This window comes from Rhinatrema bivittatum, chromosome 7, assembly GCF_901001135.1.
Source record: "Rhinatrema bivittatum chromosome 7, aRhiBiv1.1, whole genome shotgun sequence".
Classification (NCBI taxonomy): domain Eukaryota; kingdom Metazoa; phylum Chordata; class Amphibia; order Gymnophiona; family Rhinatrematidae; genus Rhinatrema; species Rhinatrema bivittatum.
The window spans coordinates 35,494,988-35,520,665 of NC_042621.1; the positions used below are offsets into that span (position 1 = coordinate 35,494,988).

General features: G+C 43.1%; 1 protein-coding gene across 1 annotated transcript in view; it reads right to left on the reverse strand.

Moving 5' to 3' along the window:
* Positions 1-276: 276 nt before the first annotated feature.
* Positions 277-25,678, reverse strand: part of TMEM231 (transmembrane protein 231) — a 66,312-nt gene continuing 40,910 nt past the window's right edge. Inside the window, exons 4-7 of the mRNA XM_029608237.1 lie at positions 25,360-25,503; positions 22,156-22,237; positions 2,309-2,414; positions 277-761 (exon numbers count right to left, since the gene is read on the reverse strand). Coding sequence (XP_029464097.1) covers positions 581-761; positions 2,309-2,414; positions 22,156-22,237; positions 25,360-25,503 — 513 coding nt within the window. The 3' untranslated portion in view covers positions 277-580. The remainder of the gene's footprint in view (positions 762-2,308; positions 2,415-22,155; positions 22,238-25,359; positions 25,504-25,678) is intronic.

The window sequence follows — 25,678 nt, forward strand, 5'->3', positions numbered from 1 at the left end:
TGGTTTTACTTGCTGGATCTCCTTCCCAGGTTTTTCTTACAGCCTGCCTTCTTTTATTGACCAGGGGAGTATAATACATCACATTTGTTACAATAAATTGTATTTTTGTAGCTGGCAGCATCTAGAAAGATTGTCCACATCAATTAGAGTCTTGGTTTTAAAATCCATCATATTTCCGCTTACAACCCAGTCTAAAACTCACTGCAAAGTGAAAGGCCACAGCTTGCCTTTTCAATCACCCTTTTGATCTAAGACACTCTGGTAGAAATATATTCCTGAAGAAAGCATTTTTAAGGACATATTAAAAGCCTTTATTTTTGGAATTAGCAGTGAAAATTCACACATGACAATAAAGACAGTAGGTTAAGTCTGCATAGAAACATTTCTAGGTTGTGCTTCCTTTCCAGCTCATGTTCAGAACAGCTTATTGGGAGGTACAAATAGCTGAGGCTAGAGAAGACAATAAGGCAAGGAAATTAAAGATTCTCTGTAGAAACATAATGGGTGAAAGCCCTGGTGAAAACCTACACCTACAGTCAGACAGCCATCTTCTTTTGGAATCAGTCACCATCAAGTTTATTTAACAGTGATGCTGTTTGTAGCACGGCACTGGTGGAACTGGTGATACTGGCATTGTTGCTAATACCTGATTTTGGAACACAAAGTTTTTTATTCTTTCAAACACCCAAAGGAAAATGAGTAGAATGCTGACATACTGAATCCAGGCAAACTTAATCATCTCCCAGAAACCTGGTTGGTATGTGCTAAGTGTTAAGGAATACAAAGTAAAAACAGTCAAATACATTAAACAAAGAAACTGGGCAAAAAAATACATTTGCTAGAGTCTTTCCTGAGCTCTAAAAGGTGTTTCGGATGATGTCACCCAGGCGTTACAGCTAATTCATCTCTGCTTGTTGACAGAGAACGCATACGTCATGTTTGTGCATAAGTTTACCCAGACTGAGCGGAGGTATTCCCAGAGATGGAGCTGGACAGGAGTTTTGCACTTGTATGCCTAATTTTGCATTTTCAAGTGAGCATGACATTTTTATGCGCACAATTTAACAGATTCAATTATGTAGTTTTGGTGGGATAATTTTCAAAAGGGTAACTATGCACGTATACAAACGCATATACTTTCCCTCTGCAAACTGATGTAACTTATATGCATACCTGCAGTCTAATTTATAAAGGCTGTTACAAAATTATCCCTATACTTGTACTGCAATTTTAATTATAAAGCTGAACATGATCCGCCTGTTTGAGGAAAAGACGGAATATCAAATGTTAATAAATAAAAAAATAAATTATTCTTTAAACATAGAGCTTATTGCTGTTTTATTTTCTTCCACCACTTTCCTTGCAACAAGGAAGACCTGCTGTATTCTACTCCCTATTATATACAGTCAGATAAAGCCTCACATCGTGCTGTTTCTGATTATACACAGACCCAATCAGAATTCCACTATACCCCTTTCCTTTAAGTTTCCTGCCATTTATTCTTTCAGTTTTGGGAGTATTTTTAATCATAGCGCTACAACCCTAGTTAGATCACTGTTTTCCAGGAGTTTCAGAAAAGCACTGTAAATATAGCTAAGAGAGTAATTTTCAACCCACTCCATGTGGGGGCGCATATATGGCCACCCAGAGATCTACTTCTGCATTTTATAATTTGCACATATCAGATACACACAGGTTATAAAATACGTGTATGTCTACCCCCCCACCCACCCCCAGCACAAACATCTGCAATGCATTGGAAGCGTGTACTTCAATGCATTGAACACGTACGTTTTCCTACTATTCTGTAAAAGTGTGTATAGTTTACACGTGACAAAAATGCAACTTACTCACATAAAACCCTGATTTGTATGCGTAAGTCGGTATATTTTAAAGCATGCGCACATAATTGAAAGCACCAGTTCACCGATATCTCCATCAGTTCACCCAGTCTCTCCTTATTGACCCTCCTGGTTCTTCACCCTGAACTCCCACTCAACCAATAGACAATAGATGAGTCAGTTATCAATTTTGCAAGATAATTAGCAGGGGTAAAATTACACAAATAAATTGCCAGATATATGTACATCTCTTATAAAACAGCAGCTTGTGCACGTATCTCTTAGCTCTGTCCTGGAACGCCCCTAGGCCACCCCTTTTTTTGTGTGCGTAAATATGTATGCAAGACTGAAAATACACACATAATTCTGATGTTTAGAAAATAGCACATACCCAAATACAAGCTACCTGCTTATGTAAATGTTTTGAAAATTCACCCGTTAGAATCCACATATCAGCCAAAGGATATGAAATAACTTCTGCTGGGTATCGAATGATAGCATGAATCACAAATGGTGAATCTGTAGCTCTTCCCACCAGCCAGACCAAGCTAGTGTCAGATAGCACTGTTGTCACTGCAATGATACCAGAGAAAACAACCTTCACATTTACCTTTCTGATTTAGGAATCTTACATGGTCGTTCATCAAATCATGTTAGGGCCTTATCGCAGGCATTAGGGCCCTAACACCCGCCATAATGCCGTAAAACATGCAATAAATAATGCAACGTGAGAAGTGTATGCAAATTTTGAAACCGCTGCTGGGCACACATATTACTCATCTATTTATACCACTATAGGAGGGTCATCTAGTAACTCGAGGTGAGGTTTTGGTGGTGGTCTAGATTTGGGGGGGCAGTTTTACATGCACAGTCAGAGATTCAAACAGCACAGTACACATCAGTGATTTGGAATGAGGAAAGGAATACAAAGATGAGATTTGGACATTGTACTCTCTCCCTAGTGAAGCTAGGTGCTTGTCTGTGCCCGGCAGCGTAAGTCGGGATACAGACGCGTAACTGCCTGTATTTTAAAACAGATGCACATCCAGCCAAGGACAAGTTTCACCAGTTTGTCCTCCAGTTTACCCAGTATTCAGTTAGGTCCTCCAACTCCCCCCCCCCCCTGGTTTTTTAGCCTGCACTCCCCCCAAGTTACCCCAGACCCCTCAAACCGCTCACAAATGGCTGGAAAGTTTCTTTTATTTCTTTTTTTTTTTTTAACTTACACCTCCTCCATAGCAGAAGTAAAGTTATGCAACACTGGACGTGGGCATGTGCCCAGGTGTGTACATCTCTTGGCCCCGCCCCAGATTGCCCACACCATGCCCTTTTTTGATGCAGGCAAAATTGCCAATGCATGAATATCTTGCATGTGGGCAGCTTATACAATCAGGTGGACATGCGTATGTGCTACATTTTGGCACACACCCAGCCTTTAAAATTCATCTTTTAGAGTCTGAGTTACTAAGATTTTTTTTTCTATTCTGCATCTATGAGAAAACTTAGTAAAGCCCTTAGCAGCTGTTATATGAGTAAAAATAGACTTAATCCTCATAAGTCAGCCATATTGTGGGCAAGTAGATTTTCAGCACCTGAAAGAACCTGCAACCTTCTTAATGTGCACTAACTTGTCCACATAAAGAGACATTCTGTGGGCATGTATTAGATGTCTATATGTACCTTATAAGGTATGCCACTAACATCCCTAACTTTATACCCATGTTTTAGTTCACCTAAATGTTTACATGTATATTTTCTCCATAACAATCTGATTTACAGACTTGATGTAGGTAAGTACCTTATGTTTTAAAATTGTTGTGTTTTGTGTGGGCACTGAAGTATGTGCACACCTTTGTAGTTAGCTGCCTTACTGAAGGTGTACCTCACAGTATCTAGAATAAGCTGACAATATAAAGTTGTTTACCTATAATGGGTATTCTTCATGGATAGCAGGATAATAAACCATACAAGTAGGTGTCATCATCTAATGGCACCTAAGGTGAATTAAAAAACTTACCTGTTAATTTCCAGACAATTGGGTTATGGCCTTCTGCCAGCAGAAGCAGGGAGAAAAAGCTCAAAGCTGACTTCACTCTCCCTATAAAGGTCTGGTGCTTCCTTCTGCTCTTTAGTATCCTATGTAAAAACTAAGACAAGCAAAGGCAATTCTTCGCTTTGGTTTCCAAGTCACTATAACAACCAAAACCTGATACAGCCAAAAAAAATCACTCCATGGTTATTAACTCAGGAATAACAATCCCTACAAGCAGATCACATTTAGGCCAGCTGCCTTCAGAGTGGGCAACAACATACTAACTGTTAGATTTCTGAACTTACCCGACTAAGAGCCCTTGGTCACTGTGGCTTCCCTAGGTGGGTTCTGGACTGATCTGGAAGGACTAAAGGAAAGGAAATTAACAGGTAAATTTAAATTTCACTTTCCTTATCATCCATGCCAGACCAGTCCAGACAAGTGAGGCATACCAAAGCCCCATCCAGAACAAGCGGGAAGAAGCCATGAAAGCTATCAAGACTCCCTTCACCCAAGGCATAATCTCTCCCAGCCTGTACACCAACACTGAGGTGCTGAGAGTAAGAATGTAATGGAGGCAAGGGCACTGCCTTGCCATTATCTTCTGAAAAGACAGATGCTGACTCTGCAGATTTCTGTGCCCTTGTCGAGAGAGGTCACTGTCCCTCTAGGATCCCAAAATCTTGCTGGAGCAAGCCAACACACTCCTCTCCTTGATTACTCCTGAAACCGGGGCCTTAGAAACCACTGTTCTTTAACAGGACACATTAATAGACCAAAGATCTAGCGAATAAGAAACTGGTCACCTACAAACATCTCAAAGGTGATCTTGAGATGGACTTGAAATGGCTGTTCCTGTCCCAGCCTACATTGTCTATATTTCTCTTACTCATGTGGGAAAAGCCCTATTCCAACAGAAGTGAAACTATCCGCCATAAAAGGAGCGTATTCGTTACCGAGATACCCTTTCCTTTAAAATTACCTAAGGCCTCTTTTTAAGGTTTTGTTTAAGATGGGGGTGGATGCGTATTTTCTTTGTTGGATTCGGGCTCTATATGCCTCGCCCGCCGCCTGCTTAAAAATTAATGGCGGTTACTCAGCGGATTTTGAGGTGCGGAGGGGCACACATCAAGGATGCCCTCTGTCGCCCCTTTTATTTGCCCTTTGCATTGAACCCTTGGCTGAACGAATCCGGCAGAATAGACTGATTCGAGGTATATTTATTGGGGGAGACCAGCATAAGCTTACTTTATATGCTGACGATATATTATTCACCCTCACGAATCCTGATCAGTCACTTCCTGCTGTGATCCAGGAATTAGAGGCATATGGGAGAGTATCGGGTTTTAAAATTAATACTACTAAATCAGAACTGTTGCCTGTCTATCTTAGCTTGGAGGCTGAGCAGCGCCTTAAGGGCCTTTTTCCATTCCAGTGGGCCTCTAAAGCCATTAAATATTTGGGGGTTTTGTTGGGCCCTACTTTTGAGACGCTCTTCTCCTTAAACTATCCCCCCATGTTTAAACAATTGGTCAATGACCTCGGTCGTTGGGACAGGCTTACTGTGTCCTGGCTGGGGCATATTGCCGCCGTAAAAATGTCCCTGTTGCCAAAAATTGGTTATCTTTTTCAGACATTGCCATGCCCAGTGCCCTCGAGTTATCTTCGTACTTTACAAAGGAAAGTCTTTCATTTTATTTGGAAAAGGAAGCCCCCACGAGTGTCTCGGACTGTCCTTTATCAACCTAAGGTTCATGGGGGGCTGGGGGTCCCTAATTTTCTTAAATATTATGTAGCTGCCCATCTTAAGGCGATTGTTGAATTTCATAATACGACCACTGGTAAACAATGGGTTGCGATAGAAGAGGGCATGATGAATGACTCTCTGCTACGCGAATGCTTTTGGTCTTTTGATACTCGACTGCCTTCTATAGCTGTAATTTCTCCCTGCACTGCATTAACAATGGCAATTTGGAGGGCCTGGCGTTCTCAGATAGTGGGCCCCAGGTGTTATGTTTTTTCTACTGCTATCCGTCGTGCGGCCTTCCCTGCGGGGAGGGATGGGCGGGTGTTTTCACACTGGGCAACGAAAGGCCTTACTACTTTAGGACAGGTTTGGAGGGGGGATACTATCATGTCTTTTGATGATCTTAAAACACGGTTCCTCCTGAACTCTACGGATTATTTTGCCTATGGCCAATTGCGACATTTTTTGTACTCCAAAGAGGTGTTCCCGGATATGCTTAAAGGGAAATCTTTATTTGAAGGTATGTGTGATAAAGCGCATCAGGTGCGGGGAGTTATTTCTAAACTTTATGGTGTCTTAAACACGGTGAGCGACTACTCCGCAAAATTTCTTTTGGCTTGGGAGAAGGATCTGGGCATTACAGTCCCGGCAGATGACTGGGACCAGTGCTTTCTGCGAACTAGCCGGAGTACTATTTCGGCCTCCATAGTGGAAAATAGTTATAAAGTTTTAGTACGATGGTATTATACGCCGGTTCAACTGGCTAAAATGTTCTCTGGCAGAAGTACTCAATGCTGGAGAAACTGTGGACAGATTGGCGACTATTTTCATATGTGGTGGTCTTGCCCTGCTCTCCGGCCCTTGTGGCATCAGCTAGAGAGCTGGCTCAGTGAGGTGCTGCTCACCCCAGTAACATTATCTCCTCAAATTGCGCTTTTGAATTTTCCTGTGGATATTTTGCCTAAATCTCAATGTTCCTTTGTGAAGGCAGCTCTAATGGCCCTACGGGGGGTCCTAGCTCGTGATTGGCGGAGTGCCCATGTGCCCCCGTTTGATAGTGTTTTGAGGCACCTTCACTGCATGTACTATATGGAGAAATTAACTGCAATTAAGTACGATCGCTTAGCGCGTTTTGCTGCACCTTGGAAATGGTATCAGCAGTGGCAATTGTCTCATTGTCAGGTTCCTCTTTGAACATACCTTTTCACTGGCGTTCAGTGGTTGGGACTGTCCCTTTTGGTTTTTATGCTACTATAGCCTTGGGTGTGGCCCTGTATTTGGACATAGGGATAATGGGGTTTTTACTGTTGCCCATGTTCTCTGATTTCGTTTCATATTTTCTTTATTTCTGCACAACGTTTTTCTTTTGCTACTTGCTTCTCTTCCTTGTGGGGGGAGGGGGGTTGGGAGTGGTTTTGTTAATGTTAAAAAGACGGGGTTGTTCTGATGTGATGGATGTACTGCCTGTATTATGGCTGTTCTCTTTCTTTGTATAATTTTTTTTTTTTTACTATGTACTGGCTGTGCCTCTTTCTTACTGATGGCTACCCTGTGAATAAACAGTTTATTATAAAAAAAAAAAAAAAATTACCTAAGGCCACCAAAAAGATTGACTTCAAGAAAGAGATGCTACTCTACAAAGCTCGAGGAAGGGATGCCAGATCAATTCAAAACAAAGTTCATTTCCAAGTCGAGGAGAACTCCTGCAGCGAACATGTTCTTTTTTTAATTTAATTTTTATTGCAACAAAATAAAAGGATAACAATAGAACAAAATAGAACATCTATGAACAAATCAGCTGAACGCATTGTCTAACAAAGCCATATATCCTTACCATTGTATAATAGCAAGTTAGGCAAATAAAAATATACATGCACAATATACATATAAACATACCAACCTTAATTCCTTTCCATCCCTAACACCCTCCTTCCACCCTTTAACCCAGAAGCTTTGTAATACTTGAGTCTCCCAGAAACTGTTCTTCATTCTACTTTTCAAACAGATGCAACATTTTTTAAATGCTCTTAAGTTTTTCCATTTGATACACTCCCAGAAGTCTTTTATAAAAAGAGAACATGTTCGGAGCATAAGATTTATTTCCAATGTGCTGCAATTTCACATTTAGCTCCAATTAAACTTTGAGTTATTAATTTATCCAATGTCCCTGCAGCCTCTTCAATTCAAATCATTAAGCAAATGGAATTTTGGATTCCAATCACATTAATTTTAACCATGTCACAAATAGTTTTCTGAAATTCAGCAATAATGCCTCACTTCTACCAGATGTGATCCATGGTTCCCATTCCTCCACATGCCCTCCAGCATTTATCTGACTCATGTTTATTTACACTGTATACTCAGCCAATGAGGGAGATGAGATACCATCTATAATAAATTTTGTAGACGTTCTCTGTTAAATTTGCAGACACAGATATTTTAACCAATTTGAGCCACATATCCTCCCATTTATCTTCTTCTAAACACAATGTAAATCTCTTTTCCTTGCAACCTCATGCTTAAGTTTACCTTGAGGTGTAGATGTGAAATGTGGATATTAAACCCTCGAGGTCATAGTACACAATACTTCTAACATAGTTTTACTCCTTCTCAATACAACTTCCCCGATAGTATGATCCAAATAATGTCTCACTGGGAAAAAGGCAAATAAATCTGCAAGCCTAAATTCTGTTATTAGTTTCCCCTCACCCTCCTTTAAGCCTACCCTACCATTCCCCCCCCCCCCCCCCTCTCCCTGTCACTGCCATCACTGGTCTGGTACCTACCAGCCCACCTGTACATAGTGTCTATTGTTAATTGTATTTTCTTCAAATGTTCCTATCAAATTTCTCTCTTTCCCTATCCTTCCTACTGCTCTCCTCTTTCATTACTGCTCCCCCTTCCCTTCCCTGGAGGAGCACAAAGAAGAATATCTGGTAGAACTGAGGGAGATGAAGAAATTAATCAAGATGGCAAAAAGTCAAGCGGAAGAGAGGATTGCCAAGGAGGTAAAGAGAGGTGATAAAACATTTTTCAGATACATCAGTGAAAAGAGAAAAGTTCAAAGTGGTATAGCAAAATTGAAAGATGGAAAGGATCAATGTGTGGAGAGAGACGAAGAAATGGCAGAAATATTAAACGAATACTTCAGTTCTGTGTTCACTAAAGAGGACCCTGGAGAAGGACCGTCGCTAATTAACAAGAAACTGGAGGGGAGTGGAGTAGATGTAACTCCATTTACAGTAGAAAATGTATGGGAAGAGCTGGAGAAACTGAAAGTAGACAAAGCCATGGGGCCTGATGAAGTTCATCCCAGGATACTGAGGGAGCTCAGAGATGTGCTGGCGGGTCCGCTGTGTGACCTGTTCAATAGATCCCTAGAAACGGGAGTGGAGCCGAGTGATTGGAGAAGAGCGTTGGTGGTCCCGCTTCACAAGAGTGGGAACAGAGAAGAGGCTGGTAACTACAGACCAGTTAGCCTCACTTCAGTGGTGGGAAAAGTAATGGAGTCAATGTTGAAAGAGAGAATAGTGAACTATCTACAGTCGAGAGAATTGATGGACCAGAGGCAGCATGGATTCACCAGGGGAAGATCCTGTCAGACAAATCTGATAGACTTTTTTGACTGGGTAACCAAGGAATTGGATCAAGGAAGAGCACTTGATGTCATCTACTTGGATTTCAGCAAAGCTTTTGATATGGTCCCACACAGGAGACTGGCGAATAAAATGAGAAGCTTAGGAATGAGTGCCGAGGTGGTGGCCTGGGTTGCAAACTGGTTGACAGACAGAAGACAATGTGTGATGGTAAATGGAACTCTCTCTGAAGAGAGAGCGGTTTTAAGCGGTGTACCACAAGGATCCGTGTTGGGACCGGTCCTGTTCAATATCTTTGTGAGCGACATTACGGACGGGGTAGAAGGTAAGGTTTGTCTTTTTGCGGATGACACTAAGATCTGCAACAGAGTGGACACGCCAGAAGGAGTGGAGAGAATGAGATGGGATTTAAGGAAGCTGGAAGAGTGGTCGAAGATATGGCAGCTGAGATTCAATGCCAAGAAGTGCAGAGTCATGCACATGGGGAGTGGAAATCCAAATGAACTGTATTCGATGGGGGGAGAAAGGCTGATGTGCACGGAGCAGGAGAGAGACCTTGGGGTGATAGTGTCTAATGATCTGAAGTCGGCAAAACAATGCGACAAGGTGATAGCTAAAGCCAGAAGAATGCTGAACTGCATAGAGAGAGGGATATCAAGTAAGAAAAGGAAAGTGATTATCCCCTTGTACAGGTCCTTGGTGAGGCCTCACCTGGAGTACTGTGTTCAGTTCTGGAGACCGTATCTCCGAAGAGACAGAGACATGATGGAGGCGGTCCAGAGAAGGGCGACCAAAAGGTGAATGGTCTTCATCGAATGACTTATGAGGAGAGATTGAAGAATCTAAATATGTACACCCTGGAGGAAAGGAGGAGCAGAGGTGACATGATACAGACTTTCAGATACTTGAAAGGTTTTAATGATCCAAAGACAACGACAAACCTTTTCCGTCGGGAAAAAATCAGCAGAACCAGAGGTCACGATTTGAAGCTCCAGGGAGGAAGACTCAGAACCAATGTCAGGAAGTATTTCTTCACGGAGAGGGTGGTGGATGCCTGGAATGCCCTTCCAGAAGAAGTGGTGAAAACCAGATCTGTGAAGGACTTCAAAGGGGTGTGGGATAAACACTGTGGATCCATAAAGTCTAGAGGACATGAATGAAGAGTGGGTGGCTCACGGGAATGACGGCTACTGCCTGGAGATAATACCCTTATTCAATAAACATACACACGGTTAATGCGACTCCAACATTGCTCTAAGCTTCAACGGCAAGAGGAAACGTGGAAAAAGATTTGCATTCACAAAAAAAGCGGGAAGTAGCTTGCTTGTTATGGCAGTTACTACCCCAAACCAAATAAGCCTGGTACTTCACTTTCAATGCATATCCAGCATAGCTCTCTGCTTCAACGGCAGGGGAGAAAGTCTCATAATTCACTTTCAATGCATATCCAGCATAACTCTCTGCTTCTACGGCAGGGGAGAAAGACTGATACTTCATATATATCTAGCATAGCTCTCTGCTTCAATGGCAGGGGAGAAAGTCAGATACTTCACTTTCAATGCATATCCAGCATAACTCTCTGCTTCAACGGCAGGGGGAATGAAGAAAAGTAGATCTATATACAGACAACAACCAACAAGGTCTGAATTATTTAGTCTGGGTAAACAAATAAGCATGGGTATAGTTTGCTTATTGCGGCGGTTACTACCCCTAACTATTTAAGCTAGATATTTCACTTAGAGGCAGTTCCAACACTGCTCTCTACATTAATGGTGGGGGTGGAAGGGAAATAGAATCAAAAGGTTACTAAGAGCCAAGAGTAACAGATAAGAATGAGAAAAAAAAAAAGGTGCAAAACTTGCTGGGCAGACTGGATGGGCCGTTTGGTCTTCTTCTGCCGTCATTTCTATGTTTCTAAGTTTCTATGTTACAATGTAAACCGGCATGATGTTCCGACGAATGTCGGTATATAAAAATCAACAGATAAAAATAAAATAAATAAATGATACTTATCATGCAGAGCAATAAACCATAGTATCCACTCCTTCCCACATTGCTGCCCCCAAATAGTAAGACCTAATGATTCCCATATTTTAAAAACTCCAAATTCTTTCCTGAAAGGAAATCCCCATTTTATCTGAATGTAGTTGATGGTGAATTTTTTTTTTTTTTTTACCAAGAAACCAGATCCTTGGAGCACTCATTCCAAATCTTTATTGTATGTCTTGTGAATGGATTCTCAGGGTATCTATTAAATTGCACCTCCTTTGGTATCCATGGATAGTGACCAAGCAGAGTCTCATTCAAATACAGTAGCACTGTTCTATCCTAACCCATTGTTTAACTTTATTCCTCCCCTGCCATTCAATAACTGCCCAAAGTTAAGACGCTCTGTATTAATTTCCTATGTCAGGAACCCCCAGATCCCCCAATACTTCACCTATTTAAAACCTTCCAGCTTACCCTAGGCAATCCCTCTCCCCAAGATGAAGCTCAGAAACCTTTTCCGAATTCCATTCAACATCGTTTTCCGAATCTCAACAAGGAGAGTTTGAAAGAAACACAACTGAGGCAAAGTGTTCATCTTCAAAGCTGCTATTCTACCCAGCCACAAGAGACTGGAATTACCTATATTTGAAGGTCCTTATAGATACTGTTAATTAATGGAATACAATTAAGGTGATATAACTTCTTCCTATCAGTTGCAATTTTTACTCCTAGAAAGTTCAGATATTAAGTTGCCCATTCAAATGGGAGGATGCTTTGTATACCCTTGACTAAGTGTTTAGGTAAATTAATATTTTGGATGTCTGATTTACTCATATTGGGGTAGATTTTAAAAGGTTGCGCGCAGCAAACATGTGCGCGCGCTACCCGACGCGTGCACATGTATGCCTGATTTTATAACTTGCGCGTGCAGGCGCGCGCATGTTATAAAATCCAGGGTCAGCGAGCGCAAGGGGGTGCACAATTCTGCACCTTGTGCGCGCCAAGTCACGCTGCCTTCCCCCATTCCCTCCGAGGCCGCTCCGAAATTGGAGAGGCCTCAGAGGGAACTTCCCTTACCCCCACCCCACCTTCCCTTCCCCTACCTCCCCCGCCCTTTCCCCCCTACCTTTTTTGATTTGTTGTTTTTGTTTCCGAACGTACTTCAAACCTGGAGCTGAAGTAAGTTGATTGTACCAGCCGACTGCCGGCGCATGGCCGCTGTGCCTGTGCCTGGAGCCTCCGACCCCACCCCTCCGATCATGTAATATACTCTGTATCTGCAGATGGAACTTATTGATGGCTATATCATTAGTAGAGAAAGTTCCATCTGCAAATACAAAGTATATTACCTGATTGGATTATGTCCCAATATGGGCGAATGATGTCCTGCTATGGGATGAACAAATCTGCATGAATCTGGGGGCCAGATTCGTGACTATTTGACTGTGAAGGGTGGCATGGGTGTGAACCCTGTGTGCTGTGGCATAGTTGACGCAACCTTATAGGTGAACGTATGAGGCCTACGCTGGCAGCTGGCGAACATGCCCTGCAGCGGAACAGACTGGATCTTCACCTATACCAGCCTCCTCCCCAGCAGGTTGAGCCCTGGTGTTCTGGTGACTGGCAGGTCTTAGGTAGGTCCCTAGGGTGCTGGCTAGAGCAAGAATCCAATGGCATGCCGGGGTCAGGGCTGAATGCTGAGATGGGCCTTATTCTAGAACAGATTTGTTATTGCTATAACAAATCTTTTCTAGAATAAGTTCCATGGGGGATAGAGTAATAAGTGTAGGCCTTATGACCATCCACATACCTCAGGATTTCAATCATAGCATTCAATTTCATTCTGTTTGCTTTATGAAAAGCCTATCCAAGATGAGTACATAACTCCAGTTTAATTGTCAAATTAAAATCTCACCCCATCACCAAAGAACCTTTTGCAAAAGATATTAATAGTTCAGTAACCTCATCAAAAATGACGCCTGTTCACAATTTGGTGCATACAGGTTCACTAATATGATCAAAACACCTTCAATGTTCACATTAAAAAAAAAAAATCTACCTACTCTGTCTCTTTTAACCTCCATAAACAGCATTCAGCCTCTTCTTTATCAACACACCCACCCTGCAAAATCTTTTATTAATAACACAGTTTGAAGAAAGAGCAATCCGATCACAATCCTTATGTCTCAGCAAAGTGAAAATACTACTTACCTGATCATTTCCTTTCCTCTAGAGAAGTCAGACCAGTCAATTACACATGGGTTATACACTCCTACCAGCAGACAGCGACAGAGAACAAACAGGCTCACTGTCATTCCTTATATGCATGATTGCTAACACAAGCATGCCTGTATTATCTGCAAAAGCTAACTGTGGACACCTTTAAAACCACATATAAATAAATATATGATCTCCCTCTTTTTTTTTTTTTTTATTTCCAGAAGACCAAAAAATCAAATGGTCCAGAGGGAAGATAGGAAGAACAGGGTTAAAGGGGAAAATGCATACTCATCCAAAAGACAACGAATTGATCATGATTCCACCAATCGTCTCCCCTGCTGAGCTCTGCCAAATTAGGTTCCCGGTTAGATCCCATGGAAAAAACCTAGCATCATTGGGAGGGAAACTTGGACTGGTCTGACTTCTCTAGAGAAAAGGAAATTATCGGGTAAGTAGTTAATTTCACCTTCCTCTCTGTTCAGTCAGGCCAGTCCATTACACATGGGATGTGCCAAAGGTACTCCCTCTGAAGATGGGAAGCTGTCGAGCACCACACCACACCGCTGAGGCAAGGCGACCTCCTCCCTACGTCAGGTCTCCGGACATTAGTGTCTGGATTGGCATGCAGGGCTGATCAGGTTGCTGCCCTACCTATCTCTGATGGTGACTCCAGCCGGAGCTCTGCCTGTGCTCTCATGGAATGAGCTCCAACCTGCTTCAATAAAGGCACCTCAGCCTCTAGGTATGCCGAGGTGACCGCCTCTTTTAATCCAGCGTCGTCCTAAAAGCTACTCCGCCCCTTCTGCACGCCACTGTACGGCACAAACATTTGATCGGATCTACCACATTCATTTGATCAGATCTATGCCGCACATCCAGAAGGGCACAATGAGCATACTCCTCCACATCCCCCGGCTTATTCAGTGATGGAGAGGGCACACACTGTGCATCAGAATATTAAAACAAAAATACAGTAACAAAGTTTATTTAAAATATTTTTCACACAAATATCATTGTTTTCCATTCTATGTGAAATTTCAATTTTGACTATAAAAATGAAAAAAAAAAGTGATTCTTTGGGGGGAAAAAAAAGATCTTCACATCTCTAAAACTTCTTGCACAGTTGGTGGCTTAGTTGTCTATTGGAGCAAACAAATGGCCATGGACTCTGAACATATCTCCTTAGTGCTATGGGGATATATATTGACTGGACTGGGGAATGTGAGGAAGAGCTGATATTGCTAGAGTTGTGCCTGTCCATTGATGGGGTAGAGTGTTTATGTGTTCTTCCAAATGTATTTATTTTTTCATTGTAATCATGTTCAAGTAAAAATTTTCAGGATCAAGGAGACTGATGCTGTAATCGGAGATTTTCTTCTTTTTGGAGTTAAAGATGCATTTGGTAGAGAGATTTGGTTGTATGCTGGATCATGCGCAGAAGCTGATCATGGACTAGGAGTTGCACGTGGGCTGGGACTGACCTACTTTTCTTCTGCAACTTAACCATTTGTTTGTTTGTTTTTTTCAATTCTTTGAGTTGGGCCCTCACTGGCACTGAAATCTGTGGGATAGGAGAAAGAGAAGGCGCATGGGACCTGGCGATGGTGCTTTGGCAGGACTCCGAGTGATGGGCTTCCTGTTTCCAGGAAAGGTGAGTACATTCCCGGTTACATAGCCAGTACTGTAACTATAGCAAAGGCAACGTCAGTCATTACTTTGGACAATTAAGCTGTGTCTATTGGTAACATCAGATGGTGTGTGCATACAGGGAGAGGTTTATATCATGCACTTGCAGATCAATATTGGCAGGAAACTGGGAAGAAGGCCTGAGGGGGGATATGATAGAGGTGTTTAAAATCATGAGAGGTCTAGAACGGGTAAATGTGAATCGGTTATTTACACTTTTGGATAAGAGAAGGACTGGGGGGCACTACATGAAGTTAGCAAGTAGCACATTTAAGACTAATCAGAGAAAATTATTTTTCACACAGCGCACAATTAAGCTCTGGAATTTGTTGCCAGAGGATGTGGGTAGTGTAGTTAATGTAACTGGGTTTAAAAAAGGTTTGGATAAGTTCTTGGAGGAGAAGTCCATTAACGGCTATTAATCAAGTTTACTTAGGGAATAGCCACTGCTATTAATTGCATCAGTAGCATGGGATCTTCTTAGTGTTTGGGTAATTGTCAGGTTCTTGTGGCCTGGTTTGGCCTCTGTTGGAGACAGGATGCTGGGCTTGATGGACCCTTGGTCTGACCCAGCATGGCAATTTCTTATGTTTTTATATTCACTGATTCCTATGAAAACTGGAAAATACCTTTGGAAGGAAGAAGGGTAATTGTGTAAAGCTGTACCCTTTCCTGAGTAATGGACAGAAAAGCATCTCTACAAAAAAGAGCCTGCAACTCCAATACCTGTGTGCTGAAATAATTGCGATTAGAAACACCATCTTCAACATGAGCAAGCTCAGAGAAGCACTCTTGAGAGAAACGAAATAAGGACCTCAAAAAAAAAAAAAAAAAAAGACAGAACTAAATTCAGATCCCAAAGAGGAAAAGGGATCTGGCGTGGCAGTCAAATGTGTTTAATGCCTCATAAAAGACAAGTCACATCCGGGTGAGAGGATAGGAGTCTACCCTGAGCTCGCCATCTGCACCTTCAAAGTACTGAGAGCTAAAGCTCTACTATGGCCCTCCTGCAGGAAATCCAAAATCTGGGAAATCGAGGCATGGGCAGGCACGGAGCCATGTCTGGAACACCAGTCCTCAAACACTCGACACACACGTAAGTCAAGGAAGTAGAACAGTTCCTGGCTTTCTAAAGTGTAAAGAATATGGCCAGCAAAAAACCCTTCTTCACCAGGCACGCCCTTTCAAGGGCGTGCCTGGTGAAGAATTCCTGCCAGAGGATCCACCTGCCAGAGTCCAGGTGGATCCTCAGGAGCCACCTGGACTCTGGCAGAGCAAGGTCCCGAGAGGTGGGAACCAAAGAGGGCAGGTGCGATAGATCCACTGTTGCGGTCTCTACCGCTTCCCTCCGCTTAGGGCTCAAACCCGCCTACCTCCGCTTCAGGAATCCCCGCATTCCGCCCACTCTGGACCCCGGGGGCGTCTCTCACTCCACGTGGCGGCCGCCATTACGTGCCTGCTTCTCGTCAGTCTCGCGTGAGGACGCCCGTCTTGAGCGCTCATCTCCCGGAAGCCTGGCCCCGCCCGTGCTGCTGACGTCACGCCCAAGTCCCGATATAACCGGCGCTCAAACTCTCTCTCATCGCCTTGCATCGAGGTTCACAACTCCATAGTTGTTCTTAGTTGCGTTCCTGGTGATCTCCACGTTTCCTGCTTCTGACTCTGGTTTGCTTCCGACTCCGCTTCAGCCTGCTGCCTGCCTCTGACTCCGGTTTGCTTCTGACTTCCGATTCAGCTTGCTGCCTGCCTCCGACCCCGGTTTGCCTCTGACTCCGCTTCTGCCTGCTGCCTGCCTCCGACTCCGCTTCTGCCTGCTTCCTGCCTCTGACTCCGGTTTGCCTCTGACTCCGCTTCAGCCTGCAGCCAGCCTCTGACCCCAGCCTGCTTCCGCTTCAGCCTCCAGCCTGCTTCAGCCTCCGGTTTGCTACCGACTCCGCTTCAGCCTACAGCCTGCTTCAGCCTCCGGTTTGCTACCGACTCCGCTTCAGCCTACAGCCTGCTTCAGCCTCCGGTTTGCTTCCGACTCCGCTTCAGCCTACAGCCTTCTTCAGCCTCCGATTTGCTACAGACTCCGCTGCCGCCCGCTGCCCTGCCTTCAGCCGGCCCTCGGCCCTGTACAGCCGGTCCCCTGCTTCCCGGGTACCTTGGACTTCCTATCCTTCCTGTTTGCTCTGGTCCCGGTCTAAACCTATCTCAGCCCCTGGACTTTCTGCCTCTATTCCAAGTCCCGAGGACCCGGTGCCCTACGGGCTCCTCCCGGGGGGTCCCTGGTTCCCGGGTGAACACCTCCTGCTTGTGGCTCCACCCCCTGGCCTACCCTGTCACCCTAGGTAGGCCGGCCCAAGGGTCCACGATCTCTCCAGCAGTGTCCAACTGCAACATCCACATTCTGGAGGCCAACTCTCCATCAGTTTGCCCATGGTTTAATAGTCTGCACTCCCCGCAGTTACCCCAGACCCTGCTTTTATTTTGAGTTTGATTTTTTTTACAGTTTCACCTCCTCCATAGCAGAAGTAAAGTTACATGGCAGAGGGCCAGGGGGGCGTATTTACACACACATCTCTTGGTCACTCCCTAAAACACCCATGCCCCACCTAGACCATGCCCCTTTTTGAAACTGAGTGAGATGTGGGTGCATCTGGGTGGCTTTTCAAATTTGTTTGGTGCTCACAAGCCCAACTTGGGTGTGCATCTCCCAACTGATGTATGCCAGGCTTTTAAAATTCATCTTTAACTTTGTACCTGAGCCAATGGAGGATAAAGTGACTTGCCCAAGGTCAAAAGGAGCAGCATGGGATTTGTACCCTGGCTTCCCTAGTTTGTAGCCCACTTCTCAAACCACTAAGCCAGGGATGCTCAAAAACTGGTCCTACGGGCCACCCCAGCCAGTCAGGTTTTCAGGATATCTCTAATGAATATGCATGAGAAATATTTGCATACACAGGGGATAGAGCATGCAAATAAATCTCATGCATATTCATTAGGGATATCCTGGAAACCCGACTGGCTTGGGGGGCCCACAGGACTGGTTTGAGCACCCCTGCACTAGGCTACTTCTCCACTGTGACCCACTTTGTGCAGATCATTCAATCGTTCAGGTATGGATGGACCAGGACTCCTCCTTTTCAGAAGAACACTGCCACTACTACCATTACCTAGGAAAAATGTCCAAGAAGCTGTTGCCAACCCAAAAGGCAGCACCTGAAACTGAAAATGGCAACCCAACACTGCAAAGGAAAGATGCTGTCGGTGCTCTTCTCTGATTGGAATGTGAAGATGCGCTTTCAACAAATCCAGAGAAGTAAAAAACTCCCTTTTTGCACTGTCATATCACAGACCACAAGGTTTCCATCCTGAAGTGAGGAACCTTTAAGAAATTGTTTACCTGCTTCAGATTCAGACCAAAACCTTCCAAAAAAGTTCTCAGGTGGATGCTAACTTCATATGCAGAGCCTAAAATTGAAAAGGTGATCCAGTATCGCCAAGCCTCGGGAATCACTGATAAGCCCTCTGGATTGGAATGTGAAAATAAGCTTCCACGAGGGCCAAAGCAATCTGCACTGTCATAATTATCAACCTTAAGGTGTTCAACTTGAAGAGGGCTACCTTCCAGAGGTCACCAGCTCACTCTAATAAGTAAATAGGGTAGCCTTCAAATTGAAAGACTCTGCAGAATAGACTGAGTGACCAGGAGAAACCATAAGGCATCAGAAATAGAAAGAGCGAATTCCAGAGTGGAATCGAGACTTAACATTTCAGGATTACTTGCTCCATCATAAGGTGGCTCACCCCAGATAAAAACAGAGGCAGCCCAAAAAACTAAGTCTATTCCATGCTACTGTCTCATAGAAGCTCAGGAGCTGGAAAGTATAGGCCCTTGAGGAGCGAGTACTGGTTCCAGAGAAAGCTCTGAGAGAGCGATGGTAACTCACTGATGTAGTAGGCAGTGCTGACTTCCAGGCAGAAGTGAATTCGAAGAAGTCCGGGAACAAGGGCCCTCGAGGAGCGAGTACCGGTTCCAGACTGCAATCTACAAAGTAAGAGAGAGAGCGAGGCCCCCGAGGAGCGGGTACCCCTGGTTAGTCCGAGGAGGCAGAGTAGCGTAGATAGAACGAATCCATATCCATTGTCATTCCATATCCTTGCTAACTCGATGTGTTAGCAAATTCTAAGACCTTAAATATCCGTCGCAGGTAACATCATCTTCGGGGGACGCCCCCGAGGTTCTCACCATCGCCGGTACTTCAGTCGGTGCCGCGCCGAGCGTGCGCCCCTAGGCCTCCAGGAAACATGGCAGTTAGCAGCATGGAGCCGGCCCGGGGATGCCGGAGGACCACGGCAGGAAGACGCTGCAGCAGCCAATCTTCCCGTAGACGAAGAGGGAGGCGCCAAAGAGGTGAGGAGGGCGGAGAGGGGGCATCGGGAACCGACGGACACAACAGCATCCTGTTTCCAACAGTGGCCAATCCAGGCATAAGAACCTATCAAGTACCCAAAAAACTAAGTCTATTCCATGCTACTGTTGCTAGTAATACAGTGGCTATTCTCTAAGTCAACTTAATCAATAGCAGGTAATGGACTTCTCCTCCAAGAACTTATCCAATCCTTTTTTAATAACACAGCTACACCAACTGCTCTAACCACATCCTCTGGCAACAAATTCCAGAGTTTAATTGTGCGTTGAGTGAAAAAGAACTTTCTCCGATTAGTTTTAAATGTGCCACATGCTAACTTCATGGAGTGCCCCCTAGTCTTTCTATTATTCAAAAGAGTAAATAACTGATTCACATTAACCCGTTCTAGACCTCTCATGATTTTAAACACCTCTATCATATCCCGCCTCAGCCGTCTCTTCTCCAAGCTGAAAAGTCCTAACCTCTTTAGTCTTTCCTCATAGAGAAGCTATTCCATTCCCTTTATCATTTTGGTCGCCCTTCTCTGTACCTTCTCCATCGCAACTATATCTTTTTTGAGATGCGGTGAACTGACTTGTACACAGTATTCAAGGTGTGGTCTCACCATGGAGCGATACAGAGGCATTATGACATTTTCCGTTTTATTCACCGTTCCCTTTCTAATAATTCCCAGCATTCTGTTTGCTTTTTTGACTGCCGCAGCACACTGAACCGATGATTTCAATGTGTTATCCACTATGACACCGAGATCTCTTTCTTGGGTGGTAGCTCCTAATATGGAACTTAACATTGTGTAACCATAGCATGGGTTATTTTTCCCTATATGCATCACCTTGCACTTATCCACATTAAATTTCATTTGCCATTTGGATGCCCAATTTTCCAGAATCAGAAGGTCTTCCTGCAATTTATCGCAATTTACTTGTGATTTAATTACTCTGAACAATTTTGTGTCATCTGCAAATTTGAATACCTCACTTGTATTTCTTTCCAGATCATTTATAAATATATTAAAAAGTACGGGTCCCAATACAGATCCCTGAGGCACTCCACTGCCCACTCTCTTCCATTGAGAAAATTGTCCATTTACTCCTACTCTCTGATTCCTGTCTTTTAGCCTGTTTGCAATCCACGAAAGGACATCGCCACCTATCCCATGACTTTTTACTTTTCCTAAAAGCCTCTCATGAGGAACTTTGTCAAACGCCTTCTGAAAATCCAAGTATACTACATCTACCGGTTCACCTTTATCCACATGTTTATTAACTCCTTCAAAAAAGTGAAGCAGATTTGTGAGGCAAGACTTGCCTTGGGTAAAGACATGCTGACTTTGTTCCATTAAACCATGTCTTTCTATATGTTCTTTGATTTTGATATTTAGAACACTTTCCACTATTTTTCCTGGCACTGAAGTCAGGCTAACTGGTCTGTAGTTTCCCAGATCTGGAGTCCATTGATGCCGATGGCTCAGTCTTCTTCGACCCAAAGAGCTGCTCCATCCTGTCAAGCCAAAGATGACATTCCTTCAGGGTCATTTGAGCACATAAGCAGCAACCTGGACACATATTTCATAGATGTCCATAATGGACATGGTCCTTGGGCACCGAGGGCATCACCGGAAAACGGACATGGCCATAATGGGAAGAAAGAAAAGGGACATAAAATCAAAATTTATGGCAGTGGGCAGTAATGGCGAGCGGGCACCGAGGCACCACTGCAGCAGGGGAATCAACCATGAAAGGAAATTTACCAGAAGTGTCGAAAACCATGAGTAAGAATACTATGGGGAAGCACCGAGAGGGACCCGGCGTCGAACACCGCAAAGAAAATCTATGAAAAACGCAAGAAAAAGTGAACTCACTCACACTTACAGCTCCGGGAAATAAAAGAGACTGGAGAGGGTCTCCGTGTGGACACGTGGTATAGGGCATGCTGGGCATGCTCAGTGTGCCAAGTCAAAGTTCTAGAAAATCTGACATAAGTTTTCCTTGTCGGGGCTCCATTCGATGATGTCACCCATGTGTGAGGACTCCATCCTGTTTGTCCTCGGAGAATGGCTAATTCAGCCTGCTTATCAATAGAAAAACATAAAAGCAGAAGGTTAGTCTGTTTACTGATGCTCTTCTTGGAGCAGAAATTCAGGTCCTTCCTGTTCAGTGAAAATCAAGGTGATGAAATAAAATGACAAAATTGCACCAAAAAAATAAATCGGGCTTACCATTCCTATTATGATAGGCTACAATGATGTTAGTGATTGAATAGATCTCACTGAGAAAAGGAAAATTAACAAGTCCCGGCACATGTCACAGGAAAAGAAAAAATAACAAACACACTTGAAGTGCCAAAATGTTCTACCAATGGAGAGTAACAAGAAACTGCCTGAGAAGAACCCAAATACCACAAAGTGTCTAAGAGAAAAAAGACATCCAATCAGGTCCACTGACAAGAGTGTTTGAGGAGTCTTATATAGCAGTGGCAGGACAGGAAATCCTATGGATGTCAGGTAAAACTTTCTAGGCTTTTCTACAGCTTTGGAGAAATGCTCTGCATCAGCACCATCAGACAAAGTTGCCTATTTGTGTGGATGATATGCCTTGCATGTTTATGCAGAATCTATTGGTTTACTTACCATTCCTATTACGATAGGCAGCAATGATGTTAGTGAGGTCATAGGCACTTGCAAATGGACTTGTCCCATCAATCACAGATATCTATTAATTAACAAATAACATTTTCATTATGAACATTAGAGCTCACACAATTAAATTTTAAAATTAACCCATATTAATGGATCTCAGTTCTTAAACAAGTCGTCACTTGCCAACATTATCCCAGAGATGAAGATGATGAACCCTAAGCCCAAAAGATAAGTAAAGATAATTTAAAAATCCTTCCCAGGGGTAAATACTCTCCACACATGCCACTTCAGTTTAATGAGGAATTTCTAGCTGGTAAAGAGTGAAGTAGTTTCAAGCAACGAGAAACAGCAGGGTTGACCCATATAGGTCAATTATTGAATTCCCAAGGATGGCTGGAATTTGCATCTCTGAGAGGAAATTTAAGTTGGTAAAGGCTGATCATTATGCATACCTACAGGTTCAACACTAGTGGGAAAGCAAAGAATCAGTGTATGATACTCAACCTTTGAGAAATTTTGTAAGGATGGCCTATCCCCCAAAGGCTTCATGTCTAAAATGTATAGAAAGTCCAGTGGTAATTTAAACCAGGGAGGGGGAAGGGCAGGGGTTAAAGCATGAGATAGACTGGGAAAAGGATTTATCTTGCACATAGAGAAATCTTAAATCGGCAGGGAAACATCTTTTGCAATTGATTACTAACATGGTATTTCATCATTCGTAATTGTTCAATAGATCATTCTTGGCCACAGTTCCAAGTTTTTAGAATGAGTTGCCATTATTTTTGAGAGCCAAAAGTGAAATTTCTTAAATCTTTAAAAACTTGGCTCATGTCATCTGCTATAGGGAAGCAGTTTAATAATGAATATAAATCAAATAAATAAATAAATATTGTTCTTATTTGTGATCCTTTTCTGGATATGTGTAAGAGGACATGATTATGGCTGCTGTATTGTTCTATGTTGTTTTATTTGATGTTTTGATGCAATTTTACTGTACATCACTTTAGATTATTTTTATCTGTAAAGCAATTAAAAAATGATAATAAATAAAATAAAACATAGATGAAGATACATGGGAGGACATTAGATGGTGGATGCTAAAACAACTGGTGGAAAATTCCTTTAAAGTGTATTTCAGATGGTACTATACACCACATAGACTGAAATGTGGTTATTGTTGGAGGGATGTAGGGAGATAGGAACAATGGGTCATATTTGGTGATCTTACTAAAAAAGTGCTCCTTTTTGGAATAGATCTTACTAAAAAAGTGCTCCTTTTTGGAATAGAGTGATGTAGCTGATTTTGGACATTACAAAATTTCAAATGGATAGAGACATGGAAATGTTTTTGTTTCATGCACCAATAGAAGGGATACTGAAGAATATTGACAAGCTGATTGTTCAAATATTCTTGGCTGTGAAATGTAAAATAGCAGCAAAATGTTCCTGACATTGCTCGGGTAGTCTAGTTTATAACAGTCTGTGTGCATGCGTGTGGGTGTCTGCCTGTGTGTGCATGCGCCTTTGCCTTTGATTATGGGGGCCTGTGCCTCTGCTTTTGTGTGCGTCTCTGCCTGCGTGTGTGTGTGTGTGAAGGGCCTGTGCCGGTGTGTGTGTGTGTGTGTCTCTCTCTCTGCCTGTGCTTCTTTGAGCTTATGTAAGAGCATGAGAGACTGGCTTTGCAGAGAGAGCATATTAACGAACAGTACCCGGTGTTGCTCGGGTTGTCTGGTCAATAATAGCTTGTGCATGTGTGTGTGTATGCCTCTGCATGTGTTTGTGCCTGCCTGTGTCCATGTATGTATGTGTGACAGGGCTTTGCAAACAAAGCATTTTGTCTTTGCACAGTACACCTTCCACTGTTCTAGGCGCTACCTGGTGGCCACAGACAGACATGACAGTGTGACCGACTGACCGACACAACTCTTTTTTAGATAGATAGATAAATAGATTATGGAAAATCTAACAAATGGAACAGTTAACAGCACTCTGAAGAAATTCTGTCTCATCCTTTGTTCATGTGTGGACATTATTTTAGGCCTGGGATAAAGAACATAGCTCAAGTTTTTTAAAATAATTGACTGTGGGGAAATTGGGAGGAAGGGGGAGGGGAACTTGTGAGCTTAGAAAGTTTAAAGCTGTTGGTTGTGTTAATTGTTATTTGAAATACCTCAATAAAAAGAAAATTATAATACAAAAAAATTCCTTCCCAATCCCTAAACCAGAGCTTTCCAAACTTTTCATGTTGGTGACACACTTTTTAGACAAACATAATTTCACGACACGGTAATTCAGTCTACTAGTAAACCAGAGGTTAAACGAACAAAACATATTTCGACAATTTATGTATGTTTCCTTAAATATATACATAAATAAAATGTTTCACGACACAACCTATCTCATGAAAACCTTAAATTTATATTAAAAATATATATTCCAAGATTCATGTTATTGTTATAATTTATGAGAAACAATAATAAAACAAATTGTCTGTCCCCCACACACTCATCTCTCTCCTCCCCCCAGCACATGTCTGGCCCCCACACACTCATATCTCTCCCCCTCAAGCACATGTCTATCCCCCCAGCACGTTTGCCCCCCACTCACTCATCTCTCTCCCCCCAGCACATGTCTGGCCCCCACACTCATGTACCTCGTCTTTTTGATTGTTGCCAGTTAAGTGCTTCACTCCCTTCCATCATCACCAGACACTGCTGCTTGCAGTCAGTACTCCTCATGGCCAGGCCTCATCGGCAGCAGCAGCCAATGCAAGGATGGCTGGGCTCGTTCCACCCACCAAGCCCCCCAAAAAAACGCGATTGACAGCAAAAATCACCCAATAATAAGCAACCCATAAACTGAAAAAAAAAGTGAATCTCTAGAAAAAAAAAGCCCAAACTCGCATCAGAGTTGACCGGGCTTGCGCGACACACCTGCACACTGCAGGCGATACACTAACGTGTCCCGACACACAGTTTGGAAAGCTCTGCCCTAAACCTTGAGGACAGGGAAAAGAAATAAAGACAAAGCAATCAGGTTTCCTGAGATTTCATATGACTTGCCCTGATGCCATCTGCATTATAACATTACTTTGGGGTGCAGATATAGAAAAGCCTATTTGGGGTGCAGATATAGAAAAGCCTATTTCCTATTTCGCACAACTCAGGAAAATTAAGACAAGGAAACCTATCTTACATTGTATCTGGTGTCCAATCCACGGTGATTCAAAGGTTGCTTCTGTTGCAGTTTTAAATCTGCATTCACATAAAGCTTTGATCCTGGAACTGGAGAGGAGTGCTGGAGGAAAGCCATACTCTGCATCACAAATGTTGACATTTTCTGAAATTCAATAGGAACTCAGCTTACACACTGTACAACGATCCTAAATATACTGAATCTCATTAAAAACGTCCCTCTCTACATAACTCCTAAATGCCTAATCTCCCCTTCATCCATCTCGCTGTCTAAGCTGGGTTTAGGGCGATATCTCAGGTTGGGCAGATATAACTTGGTA